Source organism: Gymnogyps californianus, chromosome 24 (genome assembly GCF_018139145.2).
Source record: "Gymnogyps californianus isolate 813 chromosome 24, ASM1813914v2, whole genome shotgun sequence".
Lineage (NCBI taxonomy): Eukaryota > Metazoa > Chordata > Aves > Accipitriformes > Cathartidae > Gymnogyps > Gymnogyps californianus.
In genome coordinates this window covers 3,664,674-3,680,199 of record NC_059494.1, presented here as the reverse complement: position 1 = coordinate 3,680,199, position 15,526 = coordinate 3,664,674, and the positions used below count along the sequence as shown (strand labels likewise).

Genomic DNA, 15,526 nt, shown 5'->3' with positions numbered 1-15,526 from the left:
AGACTCAGAAGACAAACCCTTACACTTCCTTCACTGGGGGGTCTACTAAAGCTAGAGCTACCTTCAACTTTGTACAGCACCAAGCACGTTGGCTGCACGATGCAAACATGGGGGGGATTTTTGAGAGCAGACATCATCAAACTAACCCTGCCTGTACCAGCAGCTGGGCTGGGGCTTTGGCCCGAGCTGGGGGGAAGGCTGTTCGCTGAAGTCCAGGAACCAGAAGGCAGAGATGTGAGCCCAAGTCTGGAGCAGGTGAAAATCACCGCTTCTTCATTCACTTTTGGATTTGCAAAGGAACCAGCAAAGGTCTCAGGCTCTAATGCAGCTACAGACATCCTGGAAGCAAGGAATAGGAGTTGATCCCCCAGCACACCCTGTCTGTCGGGTCTGTCTGTACAGCCCCTGGCACCAGAAGCGAGACCAGTGCCCGAGGTTTAGGTACAAATCAGCTTTGCATGTGCAAGGCAAGATGGACCATTAAATCCTGCATCCTACCACACACTGAGGCCACCTTTTACTTTCTCGGTGAATGATGCACTGTATTAAAAAGCCCTCCCCTTCCCACCCACCCCTCCCCAGCTCCCACGCCTCCTCTAGGACCAGATCCTGCTGGATGATGGCCATCCCTCGCTCCCACTGAAAGCAGCAAGGAGACGGTGTGCTCAGCCCCTGGCAGCATCGTTCATCCGGAGGAAGAGTGTAGGGAGATATTTGGTACCTCGCAGCCAATTGGAGGAGAGGTGACACCGAAAGGGGGGTGCTTTCGGCTCCTCTCTCCACCCATCTTCCATAACATCCCCTCCCTGTCACCACCACCACCGCCATCGTCCTCATACACAAAAGCAGCGCAATTAGCTGACTTAAGAGAGCTGAGGCTTAGTCAGCTGCAAGCGGAAAATAATAATAAAATACCTTGGAGGGGAGGGAGGCAGCAGAGGAAGCAGCAGCCATGGAAGAATACAAATAACTGCCCTCAATTTCCACCCCCCCACCCCCACTCCCAAATCCAAATCACAAAGCAACGACTGCTGTGAGAAAGGCCGACCTAGATGCATCCCCACACTCCTCCGCTGAGAAAGCCGCACACATCTGCATCCGGATCCAGGCGCTGGACCTCCTGAGCCGCCCGTCTCCGTCGGGAGGAATGCCTAGCTGGGATACAGGCAGGATCTTCTTTGTTCCTCATTAGCCACAAGCATCGGTGAGTACAGCATCATCTGGGCTTTCATACTGCTGGGCAATGTTTGATATTAAGAAACATCAGACTCCAGCCTGGGATTTGCTTCAGTGCCTTTCCTTTCTCTTCCTCCCTCCATGATGCCTTCAAGGTTAGCAGAAAGCAGATGACAGCGGCGGGGAGGAGGGAGGGAAGGTGGGGTCTCTCTGAGCCCCAAGGTATAACATTGCCTGCGTGTAGGGAAATAAGAAATGGAGACATACGTGACGGTGTCATGGGCATCGCATGCAGCCAGGCGTGGGGGTGAGGACAGAATACATAATGTCCGTGCTGGAAGGAAAGGCTAAGAGACACCGGGCAGGGAGAGAGCCCTGCAATGCTCACAGCCAGCTCTTTGCTCTGATTCCTATCTCTGCCAGCGCCTGTAATAAAGACGGATGCTGGATTTACTCAGGCCTCTATGTAGCTTCATTCCTTTAAAGCAGATACACACAGACAGATTTATCTCCCTCCAGATCACCACCAGCGACACCCTCTGTAAATACAAGCCTCCAAAGGAAGCAGAAAAAGCACTGGCTCTCTACAAGACCCTTACAGCAATGGGTCAAACTCTGCTAGATGCTGATTTCCCTGACACCAGGGGACAGACAGAGTAGCCCCATCCACTTGGGAAATCACCCGAGGTCCCTTATCCTAAAAAAAAATACATTACTATCCAGCCAGTGCCTGGGTACATTTACAGTGTAAAGGCTGAGCTCAGAAGAACATTCAAAACTGTCCTGCAGTGGATGGGTTAATGCATGTGCCCAACATACGAGCCGATTTCACTTGAACATGTTGTATATAAGATAAGGCCTGACCTTGTCCCCTCCAGGCTCAGGTGCTATTAAGCTCAGCCGCAGCAGCATCCAGCTGAGAGCAGCGTATCTGCTGGTCCTGCGAGGACTGGTCCTGAGCCCTCAGCCCGACTTTGTTAGGAGTTGCAGGTGCAGTCCCTGGGAAATAGGTCCAAAGGTCTGATTTTTGCCGGCTGGCAGCGTAGGAACCTTCTAGTGAGGGCAAACAATATACGTGGTCCTAAGGGCCCCTCACGCTGCCGGGGTGTTAGTATGAGTGAAAACAAGGCTCGCTGGATTTGAACTTCTCCTGTTCATAGCAGTGCAGGAGAAAGCCCAGACTGGGAACAGCACACCCACCTTGCCTCCATTTGAGGTGCTCCAGTTTTTTGGCATCTGCTTTGGTTTACCTGGGAGCAAGGCAGAGATGTGAATCCTTCAGGGGTGTGGAAGGACATTCTACATCCCTGTGAAGGCCTCCTTGCCCTCCTCCGTTTCTCTCTGGGTGGGGGGACAAGCATGGGGATGGAGCACAGACCAGGCAGCAGTAGTCAGGAATTTCTCTGCAAAACCAAAGCCATTAACTTCTGCCCAGGCCAGCAAAATGGAAACTGGTGCTACTGCCAAACCAGCCTGCAACCAGCCTGGGAGGAGCTCTTTCTTCTCTTCCCTTTCAGCCACATTTCATTTCCCTCAGCAGAGGTGCTTGTTTATGTTGACATTAGTATTGGAAAAGAAGTAGCAAGGGAAAAATGGGTGGGCATCAGCCCAGACAGTGTTGAACCTCAGGGAGAAGAACTAAGGTCACAACAGAGCAGAGAGATACCTATTGCTTTGATCCAGGGCCAACGTCACCTCCTCTTTCTTGTCCAAAGCGTGTCGAGTAGCCACAAAACCCCATGTCCTTGCCTTGTCGCTTTTGCAAAACAAGCAGCTATCACGCTGCTTCTCTGTGGAGCATGGTATCAGCATACCTGCTCTGAACGGTTTGGATTAAATGCTCCCCGGCTGCGATGCCCAATGCCAACCTCTCTGCCTTCCACCTTCCAGCCTGAGCCCTTTCTCGAGGGAACCGCTGTGCAGCCAGCCCCTCTCTGAGCACGATGGGAACCACAGAAGCCACTTTGCGGATGGAAAACGTGGATGTGAAGGAAGAGTGGCAAGACGAGGACTTCCCCAGGTTTGTTCCCTGCAAAAAAGGCAGGGAGAATTTTATTTCTTCCTGTAAGAAACCAGCAGGGCATGGAGCACGCAGGTCCCTCCCACCAGCCCCAGAGGCAACAGGAGTCTTAACCTCAACAGGGCAATTCTGGCCAGAGAACAGAGCTTTTGTAGCAAGGCTGCTCTGAATGCTTAAAAATTTTGGGGAGGCTTCTGGCAACCCTCTGTGAGCATGCCAAGGAGAGGGTAAGGAGCCGGGTGCGGAGGACAGGGAGATTAGCATGGATGGATGGATGCATATAGGGATAGATGGACAGCATATAGGGATGGATGGATGCATATAGGGATGGATGGACTCCTTCCCAGTCTCTGAATCAAGCAGTGTCTCCCCAAACAGAGCAATGCTGCTTTGCCAGGAATTTGCCACAGGAAGCGGAGTCGTTGGGATGCAATGACCGCTGGCAGTGACATGCAGAATCTGAATGGCTGCAAACCTTGTAAGAAATGACGTGTGGGTGACAGAAGGTGCCAAAGTGGCAGCTTTCACCTTCACAGATGTTTTATTAACTGCACAGAGTGCAAAAAAAAAAAATCCCTGTAAGCTCAGTGCGCGCTGAACTCCCCGCAGCCACCCAAAGGGTGCACCCACCCTCATCCCCGCCCCAGCGTTGCCCCACACATCCACCACTAAAGCCTATGGCCCAGCAGCAGCTCGCTGGGGCACACACAGCATGGCCAACACCAAGCCTTGCCGCAGCTGGGGTCCGGGCTGCTGAGGGGCTTTTCAGGGCTGTCTCGCCCTGTCCCAGCTGCAGCTGAATTCTCCCGGGCAGCCCACAGAGCCCCTGTATTCGCAGACAGTGGCGCAGTGTGCTGTGCGGGTGGGCATGCACAGCCCCTGCCGTGCTAGAAAGGGTCTCCTGTTTCCCTCGGCACCGGCGGATGAGCTTAGCTCTGTTTAGCCCGGGTCCAGCTGCATCGCTAATCTAAGCACCTCTGTCTGCCAGCCCAGCACCTGGCTCACAGGACACGGCTTGTCCTTCCGCTGGCCCGAGGTGGGCTCAGCCGAGCCCTTGGGTTTCTAGGCTGGATTTTTCTTTCCTCTGAAAGCAGAGCTGGGCAGAGCTTTGGGCTGATGGACCTCTGCCAACCTAAGGCTCCCCCAGAGCGCAGTGCTGACAAGCTTTGAACAGAGTAGAAAGGAAAGCGAGGTATAAAAAGGAAAGCGAGGTATAAAAAGGAAAGCATTGACCCAAGGCTCCCTAGAAAATCTGGGGACAAAGCTGGACTAGCACCTGGACACCTATGCACTAACCCACACCATCGTGTTGGAGCAGGAGCTGCCAGGCTCTGTTTCACACTTGCCATGCAAGCAGCAAACTTACCCCAGCCACAGCCAAGCCCTTCAAGGGGCATTTCTTCTGCAGAGCCCACAGCACCACCTAACACGGGCACCATCGCTCCTGCCGAGCAAACGAAGCACAGGGCGAGGCAAAGGGATGTGACCATGGCTGGGTGGCAAGTCAGTGGCAGGGATGAGGCCAGAGCCCTACAAACAAGCTCCCCAGCCTGCTGATAGACTGCTGCAGAGGGATCAAATCAGGAATGATGCAAGGGAAATAGAGCCCGAACAGCCACTAGGCAAATGAATGAATGCTAGCTGCGTTTAACTGGCAGTAAAAATAAATAAATAATGATTTTCAAGACACTTCCCCCTAGAAGCATTAAAATAATAGGGCAGAGGCTGCTGCATGTGGGACAGTAGCTCTCTAGCAGACGATTTGCTGCATAGCTATTTTTGCTTAGCTGTGATTAACCAATCTTGCCACAAAAAAACCCATATCCTAGACAAAGATCTGGGCTGGGGAAACTGAATTCAGCTGCTCATTAAGGACGCCAGGCGACCTTCCCATCCCTCCCCGAGAAGCCGATCTGCAGAACAAGCTCCTGCCTTGCAGGTTGCAAAGGTGCAATGCCAAGGCACTGAGCAAGCAGCGAGGAAGCGGGAGGAAAGGGTTCCCCCTCCTGCTGCTCCCTGAAGGTTTAGCCTCCTGTCGACAGTCTGTCTCGGCTGTTTGTGCAAGTGCTGTCCTGCAATGATGCTGTAGCGGTGCCGCGGGGCGGATGCAGGAGCATGCTCACTCCATCACGCATCCATCGGATCCCGGTCGGTGAAGGCTCGGGCTGGTTGGGGCCCGAGAGAAGGTGCTTATAGAGGGAAACTGGGCAGCACGCTAGCAGCAGAAAGCAAAATGGTGGCACCCGACCCTTAGAAAACCTGCTTCATTCAGAAAATTTGGCATCTGGGGCTAGCTGCGTTTGGGAAGGAAGATTTACACGAGACACTGGGAGGTAGTGATTTGAGCACCCTTTGGGAAGGTAAGAAAGCCCTTTTCTTCACCTCTGACTTTTGAATTGCTTTTCTTAAATGAATCCTAGCATCAGAGAGCAGAGTGCCTGACCGCAGCACGTACTCAGTACAGCTGGGCCTTTCCCCCCCCGCTCCTTTTGATGCTGTATCACCAAGTTGTGCCAGGCGCCAGCTGACAGTCAGATAAACAACCAGCCAGGCCCCCTTCAAGACAAAAGCAAAAGGGAGGAGGAGAGGCTGGAGGGGGGCAGAGGGATCTTTCTGACTGCTCAGGAATATCGTGGCAGCCCACGGGTGCTGCAGAAGCGAGCAAGGAGCAAGCGCCTTTGATCAGGTCTCCAACTCTCATAAATATACAACAACCAGCTAGGAGAGGATTATCCCTTAATCTAAATATTTATAGGGTTTAATTTGGCTGGTGGCTCTGGTGTCATGGCAGCACGAAGAGGAGCCTTTGTAGGGCTGAGCTAGGCTGTATCCTCCTGCGGACTCCGAGGTATCAGTCCCCGTCATCTCTCTCCCTGCCATCGCTGGACCGTAAGGCCAGCAGCTGCTGGACACCAGCCCCGTGCACAGTCCCATCCCCATTCTTACAGCACTGCCTTAAAATTGGTGGCTTTTCGCCCATGTTCAACCCCAGGGCTGTCCCAGCACCCGGGATTTTACAGCAGGAAGCATGAGCTATTCCCCCCTGTCGAGGGGGAGCTTCCAGCAAGGGGCAGGTGAAACGAGGATGGCTCAGAAGGTCTGTTTTAAACAGACCTTCGACAACATGAACTTGTCACGGGGTTGGTGGGGTTTGGTCGTGCTGCGCAAGAAGTTTCAAACCCAGCTAATGGCAGGGGACAGGCACAAGTCCCAGCTCAAATGAAGGGGAAAAGTGTCCAGAAAGTATCCAGCTCAGGGTGGGCAGTGTGCTGCTCAGCCATCAGCTAAGGTTCCTCACTGCAGTACCGGGGGCCAGATTCTGATTTCACTTACCCCAATATGGGTCAGGAGCAACTCCAGCAATTTCTAAAGGGTGACAGCCACGTAATGAGATTTGGCATTAGCATCTGTACAGGAAAGCCAACTTTTAAATCAATTGATGCTTCTAGCCTCTGGCCGGAGGCATGGTGATTTATACCAAGAGGGTGCAGGAGCCAAGCACGAGAAGCTGCAAATCCTGACCTCTGCCATGAAGCCCCAGAAGGGAGCGGTGGGTCAGCCTTCAGCTCCGAAGTAGGGGTTTGAGTGCCGGTGTCTGGATCTCAGCTCAGAATGAACCTGCTTCCAAACCTCAGCAGGGTTTGGGTATCACTGTCAGCTTTTGTCAAACGGGGGCTGAGGTGAGGATGGGGTGACAATTCTGGGATCACACCTAAGGTTTGATCCTTGCCTTGAACACCGACTGCGTTAGAGCAAAGTCACGATAGACCAAGGAGGCAGCTGCCTCCCGGGAGAGGCGGTTGTGGCAGGCGCTTTGGATAAAGTTTTGCTCCGCTGCAGCCGGGGCCTGTGGCAGAAAGCAGGATGCGCTTTACAAAACCATTGGCAGAGAGTGCAAAGTGCTCTTGGGCTAAGCATCCACTGCTAGCTCAGCTGCTGCTGGGATCAAAGCATCCCCCACTGGGCTTAGGAGCAGCCAAATTCAGACTGTCTGGACAGCCCACTGCATTGCCTACACTGCGCAGGGAACAGGAATACAGACACCAAAGTACCAACTGCAGAAGATGTTCCCTGGTACCCTTGATGAGGAGCTCTAGAGTTTGGCACTGCCTCTCAAACTTCTGACGGAGATAAAAATGGGGATAATATGGAGGGAGTGAGGATGTTACCAGGCTCTTCTGGGACAGGGTTTGTTCCCGTGTCCCTGGCTGGATTTTCCAGCCTCTTGGCTGAATGGCAGCCTGAGGGATGTATTGAGGGGAGTAAATGCAGGGATAGTTTGGAGGTTCCCAGGGATTGCACAGTACTCCAGTAAGAAAGCACAGCTGCTGGGTTGCTCTTGGGCAAATCACCTGAGGGTATCCCTCAGGCTGAGCTCACAGGCAAAAGGGAAAGGGCAGAGCACACATGGGGTTGTATCTTTTTCCCCGATGTCCCCAGTTCTCTCCACTGTCTGCCATAGAGTGACTTTCTCCAAAACATCACCTCTTACCTCCTGTCTTTTTACCTCCGCATCTTGGCTTGCCTGCAGACCTCTCCCAGAAGAGACGGGGATGGAGTCGCTGGGCAGCCCTACAGAAGACGAGAATACATCCTGTAAGTACCAGCCTGCCTTATCAGGAGTTCAAAGGAAAACAAGCCTATGGGAACGGCAGCTTGCAGTTAGGGCAAAAGCCAGTTCCCTTGGAGTATCCACAAAAATTCCCACGTGGGAGAGGAAACCAGGAGAGATTTGAATTTGCTAATCTTTCACAAGAAGCTGGGGGAGGAAATAGCTATCTCAGCAGTGTGGGCACTTTTATCCAGCCATACCTGCAGGTGTCCAGTACCTCCCAGCTATGATCCACCACCCTTAGCTTCCAAGACCGTAGCCTGAAATATGCGTAATGAAAGCACCATGTCTTGCACTAAGGATACAGGACGAGGACAACCTGTCAGTTATTTTCCTTTTAACTTCAGCTCCCCCAAATACTTTAAACTTTAATGGGGCGCATCGTAAGCGGAAGACACTTGTTGCACCTGAAATCAACATTTCCCTGGACCAGAGTGAAGGCTCCATTCTCTCCGATGACTTCCTGGACACACCAGATGACCTGGACATTAATGTGGATGATATTGAAACTCCTGATGAGACAGATTCCCTCGAATTCCTGGGGAACGGGAACGAACTGGAATGGGAAGGTAAAAGGCCGGTTCTGGGTGAATGTCTGCAGGGGCTGGGGCTTTTTTTATCCTCATTTTAACCACTTTTGACACCACTCACCATCAGCAGCTGAGGACCGACTTCCCCAGCAGCGAAGCACAGCACACAGCACCAGGCCCCATCTTCCACACAGCATCTGCCCCACCAGGACCCCAGCTATAGCCCAGGAGTCTCAGTGCTGCTACCTCAGCATTTCCATCTGGGGATAGTGTGGGCAGAAGTAGTTTAGGGACTTGCAAACACCCGTCTAGCCATAATTCAGGATAAGGCATAAGGCTGTGGACACACATTCCCTTCCAGCTTGCAGCCGGGCCACCCCAGGCTGGAAGGTGCCGCCTGCTCGGCTCTGCCAGTATAGCTGTCACGTGAATGTTCAAACATCTTGAATAACGTGGTCTTGGCTAATCTGGCTGATTTGGACTGAATCGGGCTAGGAAGGACTCTGCTAGCTCTGCTAGCAGATCAGAAGACAACCCCTCTGGCACAGGCGGTGCCCTCTTCAGCCGGTATAGATGGATCTGAAGGAGGATCCAGCAAAAAGTCCAGTGCCTGACCTGTGACTGCAGGTACTATAAGCAGCATCAGATGTTAAGCTTATTTCTATTACAGTTTGGGAAGGGAGCAAGATTATTAAGAACCACAAACTTACACGGATCAAAGTTGCAGATGAAACGGGTCATCCTCAGTCTGTGGTGGTTATTTTCTCTTACTGCACACTAAGGCTCTTGCAGAGCCTCTTCATACATTATATTAAAGGCAGAAATGTTTGTCCCTTTTCCAGATGACACTCCCGTAGCCACAGCTAAGAACATGCCTGGGGACAGTGCAGACCTGTTCGGGGATGGTGGGACAGAAGATGGGAGTGCTACTAATGGACGGCTCTGGAGGACTGTCATCATAGGAGAGCAGGAGCACCGCATCGACCTCCAGATGATCAAACCCTACATGAGAGTGGTGACACACGGAGGTGAGGGAGAGGGAGGCCTAATCCTGGCTTGGCGGATTTCTTTCAGGCCATCTTTGTCAAGCTGGAGGGGATGCCATAACTGATTGTTTTGACTGTCTTTAGGGAAAAATTGCTATTCGTTTTGCACCACTATGTGGCAGACAAGCACAAAAGCACCCAGCTCATGCTAAAAAACATATAGCCACTGTAGCAGTCTTTCAGTAAACCAAAGCAGTGATAAAGCTGGCTCTGAGCAAGACTGAATATACCCCGACCCTCAGCCCTGGGTGCGGGCAGCATCGCCAGCGATGAAGGGACTGCAGATGCTTAATCCCTCTGTAGCTCAGTGCCTGCGCTGTCCCTGGAGGCACAGCTAAAGGCCGTTACGTCCACAGTTAGTGGCCATTTCTGAAATCTGAGCAAAGCCAAGCAGCGACCCAGGGCAAAGCTCTCAGCTCTGTGCTTTGACACGCACAAATTCCTTCCCTGAAGCCCACGTGCATGTTATAGCCACAACCAGGATCAGAGGCAAATCTAATTGTGAAAGAGGTCTCTAAGAGGGACAAACACTTACCTAGAGCTGAACAGAGGCACAAAAACCAGCCCAGGCCCAAATTTGGCAATACATCCTCGCTGCTATTTTTCCTTCAACTCTTGCGTCTCCGCCTGGAAAGAGTCACTGATGCTGCCCGTGTCTTTCTTTCCCAGGGTACTATGGAGAAGGTCTCAACGCCATCATTGTCTTTGCTGCCTGCTATCTCCCGGACAGTAACCTGGCTGATTACCACTACATCATGGAGAATCTCTTCCTGTAAGTGGCTGGTCAAGGTCTACGAGGGAGAGGAGGGCAAGGAAGGTAACTCGGGCTCTGGGGAAACACTTGCCATGTATTCATTGCATCAGGAACCTCAGCTGGAAATAGTTTGAATCCAGGCCAAATGTACCCAGTGTGCAGCTGCAGTCTGGAGCGAGCATCACTGGGTAAGACGCTGTCCACAGCATTTGCATCCAAGACCAATAAGTCAAAGCATTCAAACATTCAGTGTTAATTATGCCAGTGATGGACTCACAACCAGGCTAGAGCATATGTATACAATGCTGAACAGCTGGGAGATGCTCCTGCTAGGCAGAAGAACGGTGCAGGGATGTCCATCAGTGTGTGCACTATGCTAACAAGCACCAGCAATCCCTGAGAAATACCCCTAGGCCTCCTGCAGAGGTGCCAGGAGGATCTGAAACCTGTTCCAAGGTCTACAAAGAAAGGGTCTGGAGGCCTTTTGGGATGACACACAGGCACTTGAAGAAACCTCAAGGGACCTTTTTTGAGTCTCATGTCCCCGTTGCTTTTGATCACCACCCAACAGATACGTGATCAGTAGTCTGGAGCTGCTGGTGGCTGAGGACTATATGATTGTGTACCTGAACGGAGCAACGCCCCGGAGGAGGATGCCAGGCCTTGGCTGGCTGAAGAAATGCTATCAGATGATAGACAGAAGGTGAGAATCCGTTGGTGTTCCCTCTTCATTCTTCCCAGTCCTCTTCCCACATCTCTTCCAGTGCTTCCTTGCAGCCTTCCCAGCCACCCCTCCTTCCTCACTCCCCAGATTCTGTAATTCCTTCCTCTATCACAGCTTTCTGACTTACTCCAGGCTTTCTTCATTGCCTCTTCTCCCTCCTTCCCTCACAAGCACCTTCCCAGAGATCAGGCTGATACAGCACCCAAGCAAAGCAGTGCTCCTGCAGCCTGCCGGGTCTGAGCTTACATAGGGTCCCCGAGGCCATGGGCAGGGCTTTTGCGTGGAGGCACCCACGTGAGGCCAGTAATACCTGTTAGTGCCCTGACACGTTACAGGTACTCTGAATCTGACTTTCTGTCCCATGGCTTTTCCACAGGCTGCGTAAAAACCTCAAAGCATTGATAATCGTGCATCCTTCATGGTTCATCCGGACAGTGCTGGCTATATCCAGACCCTTCATCAGGTAAATAAAACATGTTCCCAAACTCGGCCGGTTTTGGAGTGGAAGTTTAATCTCATGAATCGGATCTTAAGCTCACCTTTAACTAGTAGTGACCAAGGCGAGACTGTGTGTCATTTGTCCTACATCTCTCTGATACTTCCAAGGACAATCCTAGAGGTGGTTTTAGGAGACACTAAAGGTGTCTGGATCCAGATCAAAGTTTGTCCCAGTGGGTAGCGCATAAAGATTTACTGGGAAGTGCAGGAACGGTGGCTCTTTTTCCCTCCTACAGATATTGAGAGGCGGGGGTCAAGGCAAAGTGAGGTACAGTAATGTGGCAACTCACCACAATTTTTAGTCATCAGCATATTAGCACTGGGAGGAGATGGGTACCCTCAGACGACAGAGGATACAGAGATGCAGAACTCCCCGTTTCCATCAGGAAAATTCTGACTTCCTATGGAAAGAACATCAAAATGAGACCTCAAGCACACACTCTTTCTCTCTCTCTGCCAGTGTGAAGTTTATCAATAAGATCCAGTATGTTCACAGCCTGGAGGAACTGGAGCAACTTATCCCAATGGAGCACGTACAGATTCCAGACTGCGTTCTACAGTGAGTATCAGAGGGACCCTGGGGCACACATAGCTCTGAGGAGGCGCAGGACAAAAATCCTATGTAGCAGGATATTGTGTTGAGTCAAAACCCATGTACTGGAAACACAGAGCCTGGGGCAAACCTTATCTTACTCATAGACTGGTGCCAAGCAAGAGCCTGCACGCTGTGCTAGTATGCAGTTTCTGTCACCTTCAGAGCAAACATTGCATTTTACTAAAAGTGAACAGTCCTGACGCGGTAACATTGAAAGAATGTTTCCTGTTTGTTGCAGATATGAAGAAGAGAGGATCAAGGCCAGAAAAGAAAGGTAAAATTAATTTCTGAGGGGGATGGAGGGTGGGTTCATTTTCTTGGGATGTTGTTGCTTTCTCTCATCATTATTTGTGTTATAACCAGTCAATTCTGCGTTCCTCCTACCCTGATATCCCACACAGCCTACACTTATCTTCTACTGATTTTCTCAAAATAAGCAAAAGCTGCAGGAGGGAGAAGAAGCTTGATTAAAAGGTTATTTATCCATAGAACTGTTCCTCTTAACCCCACGAGTGCACACATCCTGAACACGCACCCTATGTGCTAGCAAAGGTCATCAGAAATCACTCTATGTACAAAAATGGCACATTTTCCCCATATGACCACACAAACTGACCTTAAAGTGAGAGCTAGTGCTTATTTTAAAAGCCCCTTCATTCTGCTAGTGGCATAAAGAGGGCCATTAGTTTATAGTTTGTTTTGTTTCATTTTCTAGACCCATTCCATCACCAGTGATTTAGGTTAGAAGTGCTGGCCACAAACAGCGATAAGTCAGCTCCACCAAAAGCAAAAGGCCATCACGGAGAGAGGAAAGACCAGCTGGGTCAGCCCAAGAGCGATGTGCTATAATACCACCTCCTCCTGCTGGTGAACTGAACGGGAGATGCCAGTTTGGGAGGATTCAGTTCACGAGCTGCTGAAAAGCGAGTCGTCCAGCCCAAATTAGTTAGCTACCTCCCTCTAAGGCCAACGGAGGCATCCGGAGAGCATTAGGATTATCAAGGCCGTATATCACAGGGACAAGAAGCTAAAAGTCATTTCTGATCAGACCTGTAACCTCTGTCTGAGGTCCAGCTATCTCCCTAGAAAGGCCTTAGATGCTCTACTCTTTCACACTGCTCGCCTCTAGATGATAGATTTCAAATGTGATTTGTGTTTACAGGGCAGAAGAGAAACAAGACATGGCTGAGAAGGAAAGGTAACTACTCTTTTTTTATTTATCCTTCACTTACAAAATAGCTTAAACAAGTGTTTGGTGAGGAGATTGGCCCTATTGCTCGGTAGCACCCCCCCAGGAGCCAGGCTCTGCGCTCGCAGGAGATGTTTGGACCTAGCAGGACATTTCTGAAGTGTCTGGGAACTGATAAAGCCTCTCCTCTCCCTAACAGCTCCCTGTGCCACCACTTTTGTGATGTTATTGACCTTCACCTATGCGAATGGATTCCTGATGCTGCTTTTTACCTCTGTAAAGCTAGCGAACCCGTTTGGTCATGGACCAGAGCCAGAGGCACCAGGGAATGTTCTCCTGACATTCAGTTGTAGCATTTGCATGATGATGCAATGCAGAGGGCCAAATACCGCTGTCAGGCACATCTTGGGTGTGCGTAAAGGCAAAGTATGAGGCTGTAACATTAGACGGGAAGGAAAATTCTAGGGAGGTTTGGAAGACAGTGTGAAAATCCTATGCCAGGATAATTTGGCCTGGTTTTGGCTCTGCTTCAGAGGGATATAGCCTCTCTTTTTTTATTCTATCTAACTAGCTCCTGAGGGGGAACAGTGCCTATTTCGGCTATTCTCTTCCCAGAGAAAAAGGAGCTTTGATCAAAATTGCCAAGGTCCGTTGGATGAGTCTGAATCGTTCCGAGAAACAAATGGGACCTCAGGGCCAAAAGAGAGGGCGATTAGTTTGTGGTGGAGATTCACTTATTGTTTTGCTGGTTCTTTTCCAAGCAGGCCTGTACCCCCAGCAGAGGACCAAGAAACCAGGTTTGATTCCTACCTCACTCTTTTGTTTGTCTCTCTCTCTCTCTGTGATAGATTTCCTTGTGTTTGTAATCCACTAACAGGAAAGGCAAGACCGGGTTAGACCCAGGACCTCTTTACCACCCACCTAGCACAAAAAAGGCACCAGCCACTTTGCAGCAGGGGGGTACAAAGCCGGGAAGCTGTTGACAGCTTCACCCCACCGCGATGCGGCTGCAGTCGCAACCGCAACCACCGCAGCTTGTCCCAGAGCACGGACCGGTCACAACGGCAGCTGCTATGGAGGCACTTGAGAAAAGCTGCCCCTCAATAAATTACCTGGCATTTGCCACATGGTAAAGGTGTGCACGTGGGCATTTACTGCAGAGCTGCCTTTATCCTACGGTGACTTTTTCATGGTCCTATGCACTCAGGAAAAGTCCTTAGAGAAAAAGAAAGCCCATTAAAGCTACGAATGACATTATCTTTGGCCCTGATACACTTTTGTAGAGGATTACACCCAAACATACTCATATTCTTTGACATAGTGGGAATAACAAAATTTTTACTACAACTTGCTTTCTAAAAATAACTTTGTCTTTCTGTTCCTTCCCAGTATGTCATGAATTGAAATAGTGTGGAATGAATGGAGTCGAAGAATGACGCAGCCTGGCAGCCACCCACGTAAATGACCTTTTGGTATAAGACCTTGTTGCCATCTTATTCCGAGTTCTGTAAGATCGCGGAGCCTGCCTCCCCTGTCTCCAAGATGCAAAGTCCTTTAAACTTTTTGGAAACATTTTACTTTAAAAAAAAAAACAAACAAAAAACCACCCACAAAACAAAGCAAGCCAAGAATAGCACTTTTCAGGACAGGTTCCAGTGTGTTTCAATAATGGTCTGTGGAGAGCTATTAAGTAGTGCAAATAGATACCATGTTCCCTCTTAGTAAGTTAAGAGCATCCTGTAGTCCATTAGTCACCAGCCCAGAAAGAGATATATTTTTTGTTTAAATTATAAACCCTTCCCCTAACTTGCTGCTGGCCAGCACTGAGACATTTTGCTTTAAACTGCACACCCAGTTTCCTCCATACAGACATTACAACAGCCATTGCCCCAGGGAATAACTAATACAGGCAATGAAAAGAGCGCATTTTCGTCCTTTCTATAGCCAGTGTATGTTTCTTCCTGAAAATACCAAGTGCCCACCAGTCTAGGCACCTCTTCCAGCCTTGACCGCCTCAGTTAATTCCTTGCCAGTTCCTCTTATTAACTCACACTGAACCATTCCTATAAGTAAATGCCATGTTTTTTTCCTGATTTGTTCTGTCTCAGTTTGTAAGACACTCTGATAACTTTGAAAGAGAGCCCCATATGGCATGGCAGCCTCCACAGAACCTTCTTATGAGCATCTTCTCATATCAACGCACACACACCAAGGTCTGGTTTTAAGAAGGAGCCTTACGGACAGGAAAGTTTTTCACGCCTTGTCTTTTTATTGATTTCATGACACTGGACAATCGTTCACTATTAATACCTCCTATTGCGGAGACAAGCTGCTAAATGTTCGAAATTTCCTACTTGCTGTCCCTGGGTAATGAGGGCCTCA

The 15,526-nt window shown here is 50.3% G+C and overlaps 1 protein-coding gene across 1 annotated transcript; it reads left to right on the top strand.

Annotated features, from left to right (window-relative positions):
• The first annotated feature begins 3,101 nt into the window (after positions 1 to 3,101).
• ATCAY (ATCAY kinesin light chain interacting caytaxin) lies at positions 3,102 to 15,405 on the top strand. The gene is made up of 12 exons (XM_050910567.1): positions 3,102 to 3,196; positions 7,728 to 7,792; positions 8,156 to 8,377; positions 9,181 to 9,366; positions 10,054 to 10,156; positions 10,710 to 10,841; positions 11,239 to 11,325; positions 11,821 to 11,919; positions 12,194 to 12,229; positions 13,118 to 13,153; positions 13,909 to 13,941; positions 14,534 to 15,405. Exons 1-12 carry the CDS (start codon positions 3,120 to 3,122, stop codon positions 14,541 to 14,543), a joined length of 1,086 nt encoding a protein of 361 aa, XP_050766524.1. The 5' UTR covers positions 3,102 to 3,119; the 3' UTR covers positions 14,544 to 15,405.
• Positions 15,406 to 15,526: the final 121 nt, after the last annotated feature.